The 17,538-nt window shown below is 44.7% G+C and overlaps 1 protein-coding gene and 1 long non-coding RNA gene across 7 annotated transcripts in view; one reads left to right on the top strand and one right to left on the bottom strand.

The window, feature by feature from the left end:
* ST6GAL1 (ST6 beta-galactoside alpha-2,6-sialyltransferase 1) overlaps positions 1-10,914 on the top strand; it is a 44,669-nt gene extending 33,755 nt beyond the window's left edge. The window contains exons 2-4 of one of the 2 annotated variants that reach the window (XM_024991590.2): positions 4,245-4,343; positions 5,559-5,733; positions 8,082-10,914. In XM_024991590.2, coding sequence (XP_024847358.1) covers positions 4,245-4,343; positions 5,559-5,733; positions 8,082-8,329 — 522 coding nt within the window. In that variant the 3' untranslated portion in view covers positions 8,330-10,914. 2 annotated transcript variants of the gene reach the window in all.
* LOC100847189 (uncharacterized) overlaps positions 1-17,538 on the bottom strand; it is a 99,712-nt gene that overhangs the window by 24,310 nt on the left and 57,864 nt on the right. For 3 of the 5 annotated variants that reach the window (XR_009495103.1, XR_009495098.1, XR_009495099.1), the window contains exon 5: positions 11,069-11,175. This is a non-coding gene — a long non-coding RNA (uncharacterized lncRNA). Of the gene's footprint in view, positions 1-197; positions 494-5,653; positions 6,059-11,068; positions 11,176-17,538 lie in introns of those variants that run through there. The other 2 variants (XR_009495102.1, XR_009495100.1) reach the window with 2 other exon arrangements.

Raw genomic sequence — 17,538 nt, 5'->3', positions numbered from 1 at the left:
ATTTGAATATCTTGTGGTTTATGAATACAGCCCTGTGGGAACAGAAACAAGCCTGCTAAGAGCTAGGCTCTGAAATCTGGTCCTGATTCTTCCTTATACTTATCTGGAAGTCTCAGACCTCAGTTTACCTTCTGAAAATCATGGGTTTGGATTCAGTCTTTTGAGGATTTTCCTGTATGACACAGGAAAACTTAGGAAGCAAAATTCTCGTGACACATTTTCTTTTTTTTAAAATAATATTTATTTAGCTGTGTCGGGTCTTAGTTGTGATATGCAAGCTTAGTTCCCCTACAGTGTGTGGAATCTTAGTTCCCTGACTAGGGATGGAACGCAGGTCCCCTGCATTGCAAGGTGGATTCTTAACCACTGACCACCAGGGAACTCCCTCATGACACTTCCATACCCTCATCAAGTGCTTTCTTTGACGTTTTCTGCCACAGGTGTTCCACCCTATCTTCTTAGCAGTGAAGTAGGTAGATTAGAAATGTAGAATCTGGAACCAGACAAAAGGGATCCCATTCAGACTCCCTGAGTTACTAGCCATATGGTTTGGGTAAACTACTAATACTTAGCATCTCTGAGTCTGCTCCCTTATTTATAAAACGGGTATATTAAGAATTGCTACCTAAGATTGTTGTAAAAATGAGCTAACATATAAAAGTGTCTGGCTTAGAATAAACATCATTTAAGCAGCATCTGTGATCATCATAGTTATCCTTTATCATAAAGGAGAAAACTTTCTGCATCTTTCTTGGATTTGCGAGGACAGTAACACCACAGACCCTGGGAGAGTATCAAGGTGCAGGAAGTACTGCTCCTGGCCTCCGGCTTTGTGTACTAAAAAGACAGCTTGAGAGAAACATTTTAAAAAATCCCAGTTATCTCTAATCCTGAGTCAGGGATAAATCACCTGGTGTCAGTCCTCTACATAGAAAGCAGCATAGCTTAAGAAAGGACACTTTCAGTATACCAGCAGTTTCTGGTGGTGGGGTGGGGGCCTATGGAGTGGGATGGGGACAGGGAGTGAAATTGTAGAGTTCAGTCTTAAAAGTCCTGTATAAGATAGTTTGAGGGTGTCCCTCTGCCCACCCCTTATGTCTATCTTGCAAAGCCCTGTCTGCCTGGATGCCCACTCTGCCTTTGGACTATAGCACTGAATTCCTGTGCTGTGAGTTACCATGTTTCCCACAGAAAGAGGAAAGTGCTTGATGTTGGAAGATCTGGGTCCCACTTCTGGTTCCTGTGGCCTCTCGTCTGTGGCACTCCAGGCCAGTTGTCTCATCCTTGAACTTCAAAACTCTATTCTATCCCCACATACCGGCTGCTGTTCTTTCCATGTTCTCATTTTAGGAAAGTGGCCTGAGGGCCAGGACTCACCTTGACCTCTTTTTCCTTCACTTTCAACATCCAGTTAGTCTGCAAGTCTACAGACTTGGTTCAATTGTCCAAGGTTCAATTGTCATTGAACTCTTGCAGCAACTCTATTAGGTAGATACTATTGACTTGATTATTCATATTTGTACATGAATTATTCATATAGCTGATGGTTGTAACTTTTTCATTTCTCCATCATTTTTACTTATGCTATAGTAGCATCTTCTATCTGAGCTTCCTTTTCTGCAAAAATTCTAGTCCAGAACACTGGTCTGTTTGGATCCTTCTCACGAGCCTTCATTGGTCCTGTAATCTACTGAGGAAACCCTGAGCTCCCCCGAGTGGCACTTACCTACATTTCTCTGACCGCTTCAGGGTCTCCCTTTGTGTCTAAGCCACACTGGACAATCTTCAATTCCTAAACTAGCTCTTCACTTTACTTACTGGAATTAGGTTTGTCGGCAAGTGACAAGAATACTCTGCCCACCTCTCAATACTAGTTTAACAAGATAAAACTATATTTCTCATGTAAAAGAAGTCTAGAGCTGGTATAGTGTTCCAGAGAGCCAGGAACCCAGACTTCTACTACCTCATGCATCTGCCATTCTACCACGTGACTTCCACTTCATGGTCCAAGGTGGCTGCTCAAGCTACAGCTATTATACCCACCGTTTGCAGCAGGAAGGAGGAAGGAACAAGGAAGGTCATAACCCTGCCTCTAAGAACAGTTTCTGGGAGTCACACTTGCTTACACACCATTGGTCAACATTTTGTCACACAGCCACACCTAGCTGTTAGGCTAGGAAATTTTTATTTTGGCTAGTGTTTATTTTAGATAGCCATGTGCTGAGGTAAACATTGCTTTCAAGGAAGGAGAGGATGGGTATGGGGTGACACCTAGGAGTCTGCCATGTAGTCTCACATCTGGGGGGTGTGCACGTTGTTCCTTCTGTCCAGGTCCTCTTCCCTCTCCCTTCTCAGTCCCTTGGCTTGGCCTAGCCTTATCTGTCCCTTAACACTGATACCTCATGCCCATCCTCACTCTGGCACCCTGTGACTGCCTGGGGCTTCTTAGCACCCAGTACAACTGCACAGTCTCTGGCCAAGGTGGGCCCACCACCAATATTTCTTCTTTCAAAGATACACTGAAGAAATGGGATTATGTTCTTCAGGCTCCCAGGACCTTCCTACATCTGGGGGAAAGTATAGCGATGGGGTAGCTGAATGATCTTAAAGGCTCATGGCAGACTGCCGCTCTTGGTTGTAGAGACAACCCATCTTCCCACAGTGGGACACTGTTTAGGTCTCAGCCTTCGTGATGGTGAGCAATCAATGTGGGGAGGGGTTACTGTTGTGATTCTTGCTTTCAATTCCAGTCAGTTCTTGATTTGATTTTTGCCATTTGTTTCTCTCATTTTAAACCTGGGCAGTATCTCCCACATGCCTTTTAAGGTGACTGACAGCTGGTCTCGCGTATCAGCTTTGTCCCTTAAGAGGGACACAACTTCTTTCATTGCTAAGCCTTCAGGCCCCTCCTTGGTCTTTCTCACTCCCTGCAGTGCCCCCACTGGATCCTCAGGACAGCTCCTGAGATAGGAGGGCAGTGTTACCTGCACTCACAGATGAGCATGAGGACCTAAGTGACCGCCGGACCTGCTCGCAGTCATTGGACATGTGGCAAAGCCAAGAACTGAGCCGGGTCTTTCTGTAATAAGTGTAGTAGCTTTCACCTTCTGCTGCCACACTTCTCCTATTTTAATAAGTACTTTAACATTTCTGTGCATAATTTCTTCCCAAATTTAGGAGTCTCCTAGGATAAAAGGCAAAATGTGAAATTACTGAGTCAAGGTGTATAAATATGGTTTTTAAGAAGGCTGTTAATGTGTTTTGCAAAATTGATCCAGCAGGGATGTCCTGTGGAGCCTTATCACAGTCACATTTTGCCCAGGCTAGTCCAAGAGCTGGGGAGCCTGAGAGTGTGGGGAGGAGAGAGGCTGGCTGGTTCCTCAGCAAGGTGCATGTGAGCCTCCCCCCAGCCTGGGGGGATTCTCATGTTTAAGTGTATGCCATGGCCCCTCCAGTGCTTTGGCCACCTCATGCGAAGAGTTGACTCATTGGAAAAGACTCTGATGCTGGAAGGGATTGGAGGCAGGAGGAAAAGGGGATGACAGAGGATGAGATGGCTGGATGGCATCACCAACTTGATGGACGTGAGTTTGAGTGAACTCCAGGAGTTGGTGATGGACAGAGAGGCCTGGTGTGCTGCGATTCATGGAGTCGCAAAGAGTCAGACATGACTGAGCGACTGAACTGAACTGAACTGATGGCCCCTCCACATGGGCCAACTACTTTGGTGCTCAAGCACAGATTCTGCCATCTGGTCCAATGTGGCAGAAACCAGCACCTGTATCGGACTCTCAGATGTCCCGTGTCTGTCTCCAGCATGCTTTGTAATAGTAACTACTACATGCCGGGCTTGATAGGTGATTGAAGGGCTTTTCAGAGATCATTTTGGTTATATGTGATTCTGACTTTAAACCTCAGCCCCCTGACCTCCATACGAGGCATGACCACAGAGGACTCTCTACCCCAAGCCATGTTCACTGTACCCTTTCTCCAATAATCTCAAAAGTCTGAGTGGAACCCTTTCTGCTATGTGGCTGATGGGTTATGACAAAATGTCCTTTAAGGTCCACACAGTTCCAGCTGTCATCTTTGCCTTCTTCTCACAAGTTCTGCCCCAAAACTTAAGACACTTCACTGGGCTCTAGGGCCTCACTCAGGTGGCACTTACGATGTGACAGATAGTCCTACAAGCCAACACTCACATGTAAATGTCCAGGTGACAGCCTGTCTGTTTCTTCCTGCAGTTGGTCACCACAGAAGCAGGCTTCCTCAAAGACAGTTTGTACAATGAAGGAATCCTAATTGTGTGGGACCCATCTGTTTACCATTCAGATATCCCAAAGGTAAGTGGATGTCCATGGGAAATTGGGATTGGGTCACCTGTTTTCTATACATTTCCCTGATGTACTGGGTTTTTAAAGTTGTGGTTGACCTAGCCACCCTGAGGGCTGACTGGTTCCATTTCAGGGCACCTCACTTTTGGATTAGTTGTTCAGGAGAATTCCTGTCCTATACCAGTGCTTTCCATGCCCGCCCTGCATTGCCATGTATTTGTCTCCCAACTATGGTCTGTATCAGGAGTAGTAGTGGCTGGATTTCCCACCATCTGGGGTGGACTGTGTTCATGTAATAATTATTTCTGATGAGCAGTAGCAGGCATACACAGTTGTTATTATCTCTCCTATACACAATATTACCATAATATTACTTGCCCCACACTTCAGTTTCCAGACACTTTTCATTTCACTCTTATAGCAACAGAAATAAGTAGGCAGAAGCATGGTTATTCCCATTTTACAGATGAGGAAAACAATGTGGTGGTGGTGGTAGGGTTATCTACCTGGGACTTGATTTGCTAAGCAGAGGGCCCAGATCTGCAACATCAGCTTTTCCAGGGCAGGAGACAGTCTCAGTCCTGCTGGGCTGTAGCTTCTCTGGCCTCTCACTGTTTGTCACACAAGTCAGCTGGCCTCTCCCTGGCATGGGCTGCAGTGGCCACAGGAGAAAGGCTTTGAGGAGGAGGGACAGAGAGCACTCTCCTTGGTTGACTCAATTCTCATGCTGGACACACCGGTAGCTGACAGGCTCTGGTGATCCCTGGCACCCTCCTCGACCTACCTCAGTTTACAGTTTTGCACTGATCTCACTTAGAACTGAAATTTGCCTGGGTCAGGTCAAGGACTGGGAGTCCACAGCTGTGGCAATCTGGGTCCCAGTTTTCACCCCTTTAAAAAAGAGAGGTGGGATTAGATAGGGCCAAGAGCCCCTCTCAGCTCTGATCTCTTTCCCAGTCTGTGATCCTGAGGTCTGAAGCTGTTCCATGGTCACCAAGAGCAAATGTCCCTGTGAGCATAGGCTATGTGCTGGGTGCCCTGCTATCAGGTGAGAGCTGTGATATGGAGAAGCATGGAGTCTATCTCGATGAAGCGATGTCTCTCAGGAGTCTGCCACGAGTGGTCCCTCCCCACCTCCCCTAGTCCTCAGAGGATGATGAACGCCAGGGTGGCAGCAGACCAGCCCATTGCTCTCCTTGAGGAGACCTCTTCCTTCTTTTTCAGTGGTACAGGAATCCCGACTACAGTTTCTTCAATAACTTCAAGAGTTATCGTAAGCTGCATCCTGATCAGCCCTTTTACATCCTCAAGCCCCAGATGCCTTGGGAGCTGTGGGACATCATTCAAGAAATCTCCTCGGAGCTGATCCAGCCAAACCCCCCATCCTCTGGGATGCTTGGTGAGTCCATGTCTGAGAAAGACCTTCTGGTGCTTGTCTCTACAATAGAGTAGCTTTCTTCTGGGGTCTCATTCATTTGTTCATTTACCAAACAGTTGCTAGTTTTTGCTATATTTTTATGCTGAGGCAAATTCCAACTAAGACACAGAGATCAATATGATAGAATCTTCTTCTTTAACTTCAGGGTGTCCAGTGGGAGCATTTGGTCAGGTGTCTGAGGCAACATTCAGTTTGTGCCAGGAAAGCGTGACCAGCTTGGTGCCATAGGAGAGAGGACCCCTTCTAGGGAGACAGCCTGAGAACTTTGTGGAGAAGAGGACCAGACCTGGGAAATGGGAGAGTTGGCAAGTGCATGTGGAGTAAAAAGGGAAGCACAGAAAAGATGAGGCAGGAGGAGTAGGGCTGGGACTTGGGTGAGGCCAGCCAGGCACCTACTTCAGATGTACAATTTAAGGAGCTGCCATGAAATTCAGAAACAAATGATATCTTAATAGTGTCTTTAAAAAAATCACAGTGAAAAATTTCATGATAGACAAAATATTAAAATTTTAGATAAAGGATCAGTAATAATGCCATTATTGTCGTGAGCCATATTAGAATCTGAAGAAAAAGGAAGAATCAATAATATTCAGAATTTCACCTAGTGACCACCCTGTCTGTGGCCCTGAGAGAAGACTGAGTGGTGAAGCTGCACTTAGTTTGGGGGTCACAAATGGAGTTGTGGGTGCCGATGTGGGGGCGGGCCGGGGTCAGAGTGCTGAGGGCCCCTAGTGCTGGCTGCAGACTTCTTCTTGGACTTACTCCACAGCTCTCTGCCCTCATGGCCTGTCTGCCCCTCGCTCGCTGCCTCTCACTGAGTTCAGCTGGACCACAGGCACTTTCTGCCAGATGCCCCCTGGCACTGTCATCTGCCCACCTGCCTTCCCTATTAGACTGCAGCTCCCTCAGGGCGGAAATGTGTTTGCCTCTTCCTTGTGGGGGCACAGGGCAGGCCTGAAGTAAATGTTCTTTGAGTAAATGAACAAATGCTTTATTATCAGAGGCATTTCCTGATAGAGATGAAGGTGCTTTCAGTATCCCATCTGCTTTATGCCTTTCTCTTCAGCTTTTGGATAGGTGCCTTGGGGGTACTTCCTGGACCCCTTTTGAGCAGGAGTAGATGGAGAGCATCCTAGGGACACTCTCCTGTTGCCCCACTGCCTGCCTTTGCTTGTGCTCTCCCCTCCACCAGCAGTCCTTCCCCCTTGCCCATCCCTCATGGCCAGAACCCTTGCCAGCCCCGACACCAGTGCTCCGGGGGGCTCATGAGAGCCTGCTCTCATAGAAGCCTCCCTCCCCTCATCTGGAAGCACAACTGCTGGGCCATCATCACTTAGTTGCATATGTCTTTTCTCACCCATCATACCAGGGTGGGGGACAGCCAGAGGGGGTTAACAGGGCTTTCCCCATGTCTAATTCTTCTGGAACAGAGCTGCTGCTAGCAGTTTACAATTTTGCTGTTAGTAAGAACTGTTCATCATAAAGGTTCCCTATATTGATGGTTGACAAGAGCAGTCTTAGAGCCATGATCTTATTGCATCTGAACAGTAGCCTATGTGGTAGGGAGAGTGGGTAGATCGCCCCCTTGGGACAGGTGGAGAACCTGAGACCCCTAGAGGGACGTGTCCTGCAGGAGATGACTGAGCCAGGTGGGGGCAAGCATGGGGGATGGGAGGCATCCCCTGTCTCTTGTTGGGTCTGCACCTCTGTGTTCTGTACCCCTCCCTGAGCGCACCACCCACCACACACTCTCAGCTCCTCTCTTCTGTCTGACTGAGCCCATCAATACAGACCAGCACATGCTCCTGTAACAGCTGTCCCCCTCTCATATGAGGCACGAAGCCTTCCTTCCCCACACTGTTTCATCAGGTACTACTGTAAGAAACACCTTCCAAATAACCAGCTACGAGGCTCATCCAAGATACAGACATGAGAGAAAGTAATATCTGCATGGAATGGTTCTGTCTCCTCAGTCACCTTGCCCTCTCTCTTCATAGAGCTTTTTGACAGTGATTAGTTCATTGACTGATGGTGGAGCCCTTCAATTCATTAATGTTTAGGGAGGACCTGCTGGGCACTGGGCTCTGACCTGGGTGCTGAGCATACGAAGGTTCGTGAGCCCTGCACCCTGAGGAGCAGCCTGTTGGATGGGCTTACTAGAGCAACTCAGACTAGGAATCACACTCATGAACAGACATTCCAGACATACCTCTCCAGCTTTCAGGGCATGAGCTGTGGGGCTCCTGGGCAGAACTCCGGGGAGCCAGGGTGGGTTGTTGCACAGGACTCAGCTCTGCTCTCCTTTCCAGGCATTGCCATTATGATGTCACTGTGTGACCAGGTGGATATTTACGAGTTCCTCCCATCCAAGCGCAAGACTGACGTGTGCTACTACTATCAGAGGTATTTCGACAGTGCCTGCACAATGGGCGCCTACCACCCACTCCTCTTTGAGAAGAACATGGTGAAGTACCTCAACCTCGGCACGGACGAGGACATCTACCTGCTTGGAAAAGCCACGCTGCCTGGCTTCCGGACAATTCGCTGCGGAGCATAAGCTCCCCAGCCAGGCCCCCTCACCCTTCCCCACTGGCATTTTACAGCTGGTCTTCTGGCCACCCCAGGCCTGGGAAGGAAGACTGTGTTCCTGAATAATCACAGCCCACACTTCAGGCAGCAAGAGCCCTGGGGCTTCAGAAACTCAAGGGTAGGGCTCCCAGCCCAGCCTGCCCTGTTGTCACGGGAGTGTGTGAACCCAGAGCCTCCTGTCTCACTCATATATACCCATTTAGCATTCCCTCCAGAAAGGGTCCTCCCACCCGCAACCTAGGTAAACGCAAGATCCACCTTTCCCACCAGGGCTGCCAAAACTGGTCTGCTTTCCCCACCAGAATGATGTTGTTATTGCGAACCAGGGAAACAGGAAAAAAGGTACAGTCTCTGTCCTCACGGAGAAGGTGATGGCACCCACTCCAGTACTCTTGCCTAGAAAATCCCATGGACGGAGGAGCCTGGTAGGCTGCAGTCCATGGGGTCGCGAAGAGTCAGACACGATTGAGCAACTTCACTTTCACTTTTCACTTTCATGCATTGGAGAAGGAAATGGCAACCCACTCCAGTGTTCGTGCCTGGAGAATCCCAGGGACGGGGGAGCCTGGTGGGCTGCCGTCTATGGGGTCGCACAGAGTTGGACACGACTGAAGCGACTTAGCAGCAGCAGCAGCAGCAGCTCCATCCTCAAGTTGCCTATAGATCAGTGCGAGAGACCAGATAGATTCAGTGTGCTTAATGCACTGGGGCTTGTGGGTGTGGACTTGCTGTGTGGCTTTTTTTGCACCCAGGAGGGAACACACCCTTCCCGTGTCAGTGGGTGATAGAGGGCTTCACGGAGCTGGGGGCTGTGAAGTGTAAAATTCACTTTTTCCTTTAGAAAAGGAGAAACATGTCAAGCAGACTTTGTCTAAGTCATCTGAGATGTGTTTTCCTATCTGCCTTTATTACCTGTATTTAAGAACTGCCTGAGTTTACAGGCTCAAGGTACTTTTTGAGGAACCCCCCTCATGTCTGAGGCATCAACTTAAGCCCCATACAGATGCCAGGCAAGCCAGATGCCAAAACCCTGATTTCTCCAGGCTTGCCTGGCCTGAGCCTAGCCTAGCCTACCAGCTGGGTGTGCACAGCCTATCCAAGTCTTCCTTTTTGATGCCCACCCCCAAACCTCCTCCTGCCATCCTGTTTTTCCCTTTAATCTTCCCACTTCCAAATTACTTTCAAGCATTTTACACTTTAAAATTTCCTGACTTTTGTTTTTAACCTTCATGGGCCTTTTGTGAAAGGCCTCTCAGGGAGTGGGAACGTGGTTTCCTAGGACTTAAGAGTCGCTCTCAGAGGTCAGAACCTTGGAGATCATGACTATTTCTCACCAGGTGTATCAGAGCACTGTGCCCCCATCCCCGCCTGCAAGGGAGCAACATCAAAGCCTCTGGACAGAGGTCTGTCTGCTGTGGTCTGTCCACACACACTCTGGACCATTGTGCTAAGTCCCCTCCCCTGATGGGGAGCCACACTAGACTGGCCCAGGCTCCTGGACTCCTGAGCTAGCCCTATGTGCTCATGGGTCTTGAATGTCTGAGGTCCAGACCAGCTACTGTGGAGCTGGAGTACTCATTCATGGTCAAACCGCTGGCTTGTGCAGGCAGTAGAAAGAGCTCTGGAGTGAGAAGCCCTGGGTTTTCAAAGTGATGCTCCCCTATTACTCGCCATGCCACCATGGGCAAATTCTCCTCTCTGAGCCTATTTCCACATTTGTAAAATGGGTGGTGAGCCTGCCTCACAGGTGCTCTGAGGGTTACCTGGGAGAAGGCAGGTGCTCAGTGCATGCTGGATTTCTCCCTTCCTTTACTAAGATCCTGCCCTGTGCCCACACCTGGCAGCATCCTGCTGTGAAGCAGGCCAGAGAGTGGGCTTTGTCCTCAGGGAATGTAATGTCCTATTGGGAGACAATAATACCTACCCTGCTTGGAATACCCTGGCAACCATCCGAGGGAGTGGAGGGTGCAGAACGTGTACCTGCTCAGGCCTGATCCGCTCTGGGATGGGCAGAGCACTTGGGCCACTGGCCACTGTGACCCCAGGCTTTTCCACGTCTGTGGGCCCAAGAATTCCTGGGAGTCCTTGAATCATGAGCATGGAGTGCAGAGGGAGGTGACATTCCATCGCCAGGAGAGATATATTGGTATGGACACTGAGACTACACTGGGTAGATTCTAGCTTTTATATGTTATATTAAGAGATCAAGTTAATTTAATTGTGCTTTCTCAACCTGGAAACGGGTAGAATGCAAATAAGATGTGGATATTCTCGTTAGTCTGATTAAATGTTTTATATTTGTGACAGGCAATTTAAAAATTATGACTGTGTCTTGTAGGAAATCCACTGTCTCTAAGCTGTTCTGTTTTATTCAGTAGCCATCTGTTCATTCTCTATCATGAAGTCCTCAAATCTTTCCATCTCAATCAAATAAGCTATTGATATTGGCCTGGAGTTGAGATGTCAGTCTCAGAAACTTCTGAATCATGTCCTAAGCTATTTCTGAATTATCCAAAGATTATGTAAAATTTTAAAATAAATGATTGTTCAAAACTTGTATCCCTCTTTTCTTGTTAAGGGGACAACTGCTCATTGTCAATTCTTGTCTCCGAAGAAGACACAACAGGAATCCTGAACACCCAAACCCTCCCCCATGAGCTCCTCTGCCTTAGCCTCTTGTCACTTCTACAAGAAAAGAACTACTTACACAGCAGGATATCATCTATGAGATAGCCACTGGTTTGTTTTCTTCCTTTTGCTCTTGCTTGGATTCAAATGACAAAGCTGTTGTTCATCCAACACCTCAAGGAAGGGCTGCAGGAGGACAGAAAGCAGAATGAAAGGAAGTTCTCACCTTGGTTTCCAAAAGTCTAAAACCCTTAAAGGATTTAAGGCTAACCCAAGGGGATAGCCAAGTTGTTTAGATACAGAAATTTCTGCCCAAACCTCGGGAGAATGGGAGTTCAAAAGAGGAGCGACAGAAAAAGAGATTTCAATTAGTTTGGAAACTGAGATCTGTGCTTGCCAGATTTACAATAGCCTTAAGTCTCTTTTAGGTCCTTTCAACTGGTGAGCTGGGTTTTGGGGTGGCACCAGGCTTCTCTGTTTGAACCTTGTGGGGAGCTTCTGCCACCTCCACAGGTTGCCTTTTCCCTTGGATCCTACTCTGGTATCTGCTGCTTATTTTAAGGTGTGTATGTTAGGGATGCGGGAGGAAGAATGAGAACCTGGCTTCTTCTTTACCTTATCAGCCATTTAAGCAGAAGAAAGACACAAATCACAAAGAGAAAGACCAATAAAGAGAGAGTGGTACTCACCTACAACCTCCATGCCCACCCCACCAATAGCACCCTTTAAGCCCAACTCCAGGCTGTCTGTTCTTATAGAATGCTTCACACCCTGGCAGTATGCTTTACTCATACCAGTAATGGCTCCACAGCTAGAAGCAAGAGGCAGAGAAGGGGGTACTCTGGGACTGCCGCCTCACCTATTTCCAGCTCCTCAACCCCTGTGTGGCTTTGGTTTCTACTTCCCATGTGACCCTCGGGGCAGCCTTTGTTCTGTGATGTATGGGGAGTGCATTATGACCCCAGGGATACTTACCACTCTAACTGGGGCAGAAACACCCTAACCCAGAAAATTCATCCCTATGGGCTGCCGTAATGGCATCAGTTTCAGGAGAGAATAAAAGGCCTTACTGCACCCATGGCATCCCATCACCTGGTGCATTTATGCTGCCATCCAGTCCTTCTCAGGTCAGGATTGACTGGAAACAAGTTTATCATGGGAAGAGGAATTCTAATTTTTTAATTAATTTATTTTACTTTACAATATTGTATTGGTTTTGCCATACATTGACTTGAATCCACCATATGTGTTCCCCATCCTGAACCCCCCTCCCACCTCCCTCCCCATCCCATCCCTCTGGGTCATCCCAGTGCACCAGCCCCAAGCACCCTGTATCATGCATCAAACCTGGACTGGCGATTTGTGTCACATATGATATTTTACATGTTTCAATGCCATTCTCCCATATCATCCTGCCCTCACCCTCTCCCACAGAGTCCAAAAGACTGTTCAATATATCTGCATCTCTTTTGCTGTCTCGTATACAGGGTTATCATTACCTTCTTTCTAAATTCCATATATATGTGTTAGTATACTGTATTGGTGTTTTTCTTTCTGGCTTACATCACTCTGTATAATAGGCTCCAGTTTCATCCACCTCATTAGAACTGATTCAAATGTATTCTTTTTAATGGCTGAGTAATACTCCATTGTGTATATGTACCACTGCTTTCTTATCCATTCATCTGCTGATGGGCATCTAGGTTGCTTCCATGTCCTGGCTATTATAAACAGTGCTGCGATGAACATTGGGGTACACGTGTCTCTTTCAATTCTGGTTTCCTCAGTGTGTGTGCCCAGCAGTGGGATTGCTGGGTCATATGGCAGTTCTATTTCCAGTTTTTTAAGGAATCTCCACACTGTTCTCCATAGTGGCTGTACTAGTTTGCATTCCCACCAACAGTGTAAGAGGGTTCCCTTTTCTCCACACCCTCTCCAGCATTTATTGCTTGTAGACTTTTGGATCACAGCCATTCTGACTGGCGTGAAATGGTACCTCATAGTGGTTTTGATTTGCATTTCTCTGATAATGAGTGATGTTGAGCATCTTTTCATGTGTTTGTTAGCCATCTGTATGTCTTGTTTGGAGAAATGTCTATTTAGTTCCTTGGCCCACTTTTTGATTGGGTCATTTATTTTTCTGGAATTGAGCTGTAGGAGTTGCTTGTATATTTTTGAGATGAATTCTTTGTCCATTGCTTCGTTTGCTATTATTTTCTCCCATTCTGAAGGCTGTCTTTTCACTTTGCTTATAGTTTCCTTTGCTGTGCAGAAGCTTTTAATTTTGATTAGGTCCCATTTGTTTATTTTTGCTTTTATTTCCAATATTCTGGGAGGTGGGTCATAGAGGATCCTGCTGTGATTTATGTTGGAGAGTGTTTTGCCTATGTTTTCCTCTAGGAGTTTTATAGTTTCTGGTCTTACATTTAGATCTTTAATCCATTTTGAGTTTATTTTTGTGTATGGTGTTAGAAAGTGTTCTGTTTCATTCTTTTACAACTGGTTGACCAGTTTTCCCAGCACCACTTGTTAAAGAGATTGTCTTTTCTCCATTGTATATTCTTGCCTCCTTTGTCAAAGATAAGGTGACCATATGTGCATGGATATATCTCTGGGCTTTCTATTTTGTTCCATTGATCTGTATTTCTGTCTTTGTGCCAGTACCATACTGTCTTGATGACTGTGGCTTTGTAGTAGAGCCTGAAGTCAGGCAGGTTGATTCCTCCAGTTCCATTCTTCTTTCTCAAGATTGCTTTGGCTATTCAAGGTTTTTTGTATTTCCATACAAATTGTGAAATTATTTGTTCTAGTTCTCTGAATAATACCATTGGTAGCTTGATAGGGATTGCATTGAATCTATAGATTGCTTTGGGTAGTATACTCATTTTCACTATATTGATTCTTCCGATCCATGAACATGGTATATTTCTCCATCTATTTATGTCCTCTTTGATTTCTTTCACCAGTGTTTTATAGTTTTCTACATATAGGTCTTTTGTTTCTTTAGGTAGATATATTCCTAAGTATTTTATTCTTTTCATTGCAATGGTGAATGAAATTGTTTCCTTAATTTCTCTGTTTTCTCATTGTTAGTGTATAGTAATGCAAGGGATTTCTGTGTGTTAATTTTATATCCTGCAACTTTACTATATTCATTGATTAGCTCTAGTAATTTTCTGGTGGAGTCTTTAGGGTTTTCTGTGTAGAGGATCATGTCATCTGCAAACAGTGAGAGTTTCATTTCTTCTTTTCCAATCTGGATTCCTTTTATTTCCTTTTCTTCTCTGATTTCTGTGGCCAAAACTTCCAAAACTATGTTGAATAGTAATGGTGAGAGTGGGCACCCTTGTCTTGTTCCTGACGTTAGGGGAAAGGCTTTCAATTTTTCACCATTGAGGATAATGTTTGCTGAGGGTTTGTCATATATAGCTTTTATTATGTTGAGGTATGTTCCTTCTATTCCTGCTTTCTGGAGGGTCTTTATCATAAATGGATGTTGAATTTTGTCAAAGGCTTTCTCTGCATCTATTGAGATAATCATATGGTTTTTATTTTTCAATTTGTTAATGTGGTGTATTACATTGATTGATTTGTGGATATTGAAGAATCCTTGCATCCCTGGGATAAAGCCCACTTGGTCATGATGTATGATCTTTTCAATATGTTGTTGGATTCTGCTTGCTAGAATTTTGTTAGGGATTTTTGCATCCATGTTCATCAGTGATATTGGCCTGTAGTTTTCTTTTTTTGTGGCATCTTTGTCAGGTTTTGGTATTAGGGTGATGGTGGCCTCATAGAATGAGTTTGGAAGTTTACCTTCCTCTGCAATTTTCTGGAGGAGTTTGAGTAGGATAGGTATTAGTTCTTCTCTAAATTTTTGGTAGAATTCAGCTGTGAAGCCATCTGGTCCTGGGCTTTTGTTGGAAGATTTCTGATTACAGTTTCAATTTCCGTGCTTGTGATGAGTCTGTTAAGATTTTCTATTTCTTCCTGGTTCAATTTTGGAAAGCTCTACTTTTCTAAGAATTTTTCCATTTCTTCTAAGTTGTCCATTTTATTTGCATATAGTTGCTGATAATAGTCTCTTATGATCCTTTGTATTTCTGTGTTGTCTGTTGTGATCTCTCCATTTTCATTTCTAATTTTGATTTTTCTCCCTTTGTTTCTTGATGAGTCTGGCTAATGGTTTGTCAATTTTATTTATCTTCTCAAAGAACCAGCTTTTGGTTTTGTTGATTTTTGCTATGGTCTCTATTGTTTCTTTTGCATTTATTTCTGCCCTAATTTTAAAGATTTCTTTCCTTCTAACTAACCCTGGAGTTCATAATTTCTTCCTTTTCAAGTTGCTTTAGGTGTAGAGTTAGGTTATTTATTTGACTTTTTTCTTGTTTCTTGCAGTAATCCTGTATGGCTATGAACTTTCCCCTTAGTACTGCTTTTACAGTGTCCCGTATGTTTTGGGTTGTTGTGTTTTCATTTTCATTCGTGTATGCATATTTTGATTTCTTTTTTGATTTCTTCTGTGATTTGTTGGGTATTCAGCAGCGTGTTGTTCAGCCTCCATATGTTGGAATTTTTAATAGTTTTTCTCCTGTAATTGAGATCTAATCTTACTGCATTGTGGTCAGAAAAGATGCTTGGAATGATCTCAATTTTTTTGAATTTACCAAGGCTAGATTTATGGCCCAGGATGTGATCTATTTTGGAGAAGGTTCCATGTGCACTTGAGAAAAAGGTGAAATTCATTGTTTTGGGGTGAAATGTCCTATAGATATCAATTAGATCTAACTGGTCTATTGTATCATTTAAAGTTTGTGTTTCCTTGTTAATTTTCTGCTTAGTTGATCTATCCATAGGTGTGAGTGGGGTATTAAAGTCTCCCACTATTCTTGTGTTATTGTTAATTTCCCCTTTCATACTTGTTAGCATTTGTCTTACATATTGTGGTGCTGCTATGTTCGGTGCATATATATTTATGATTGTTATATCTTCTTCTTGGATTGATCCTTTGATCATTATGTAGTGTTGCTGTCTCTTTTCACAGCCTTTTTTTTAAAGTCTATTTTATCTGATATGAGTATTGCTACTCCTGCTTTCTTTTGGTCTCTATTTGCATGGAATATCTTTTTCCAGCCCTTCACTTTCAGTCTGTATGTGTCCCTTGTTTCGAGGTGGGTATCTTGTAGACAACATATATAGGGGTCTTGTTTTTGTATCCATTCAGCCAGTTTTTGTCTTTTGGTTGGGGCATTCAACCTATTTACATTTAAGGTAATTATTGATAAGTATGATCCCGTTGCCATTTATTTTATTGTTTTGGGCTCGAGTTTATACACCCTTTCTGTGTTTCCTGTCTAGAGAAGATCCTTTAGCATTTGTTGGAGAGCTGGTTTGGTGGTGCTGAATTCTCTCAGCTTTTGCTTGTCTGTAAAGCTTTTGATTTCTCCTTCATATTGGAATGAGATCCTTGCTGGGTACAGTAATCTGGGCGGTAGGTTATTTTCTTTCATCACTTTAAGATGTCCTGCCATTCCCTTCTGGCCTGAAGAGTTTCTATTGAAAGATCAGCTGTTATCCTTATGGGAATCCCCTTGTATGTTATTTGCTGTTTTTCCCTTGCTGCTTTTAATATTTGTTCTTTGTGTTTGATCTTTGTTAATTTGATTAATATGTGTCTTGGGGTGTTTCTCTTTGGGTTGATCCTGTTTGGGACTCTCTGGGTTTCTTGGACTTGGGTGATTATTTTCTTCCCCATTTTAGGTAAGTTTTCAACTATTATCTCCTCAAGTATTTTCTCATGGTCTTTATATTTGTCTTCTTCTTCTGGGATTCCTATGATTTGAATGTTGGGCGGTTAACATTGTCCCAGAGGTCTCTGAGGTTGTCCTCATTTTTTTAATTCTTTTTTCCTCTGTTTCATTTATTTCTACCATTCTATCTTCTACCTCACTTATCCTATCTTCTGCCTCCGTTATTCTACTGTTGGTTCCCTCCAGAGTGTTTTTGATCTCATTTATTGCATTATTCATTATATATTGACTTTTTTTATTTCTTCTAGGTCCTTGTTAAAGCTTTCTTGCATCTTCTCGATCCTTGTCTCAGGCTATGCATCTGTAACTCCAATTTGTTTTCAAGATTTTACATCATTTTCACTATCATTTTTCAGAATTCTTTATCAGGTAGATTCCATATCTCTTCCTCTTTTGTTTGGTTTGGTGGGCATTTATCCAATTCCTTTACCTGCTGGGTATTTCTCTGCCTTTTCATCTTGTTTATATTGCTGTGTTTGGGGTGGTCTTTCTGTATTCTGGCAGTTGGTGGTTCCTCTTTATTGTGGAGGTTCCTTGCTGTGGGTGGGGTTGGATGGGTGGCTTGTCAAGGTTTTCTGGTTAGGGAAGCTTGTGTCGGTGTTCTGGTGGGTGGAGCTGGTTTTCTTCTTTCTGGAGTGCAATGAAGCGTCCATTAATAACTTTTGAGATGTCAGTGGGTTTGGTGTGACTTTGGTCAGCCTGTATATTGAGGCTCAAGGTTATGTTCCTGTGTTACTGG

The sequence above is a fragment of the Bos taurus genome, chromosome 1, assembly GCF_002263795.3.
Source record: "Bos taurus isolate L1 Dominette 01449 registration number 42190680 breed Hereford chromosome 1, ARS-UCD2.0, whole genome shotgun sequence".
In the NCBI taxonomy this organism is placed as follows: domain Eukaryota; kingdom Metazoa; phylum Chordata; class Mammalia; order Artiodactyla; family Bovidae; genus Bos; species Bos taurus.
Note: the sequence above shows the minus strand (reverse complement) of the source record. Positions and strands in the feature narration are given on the sequence as shown.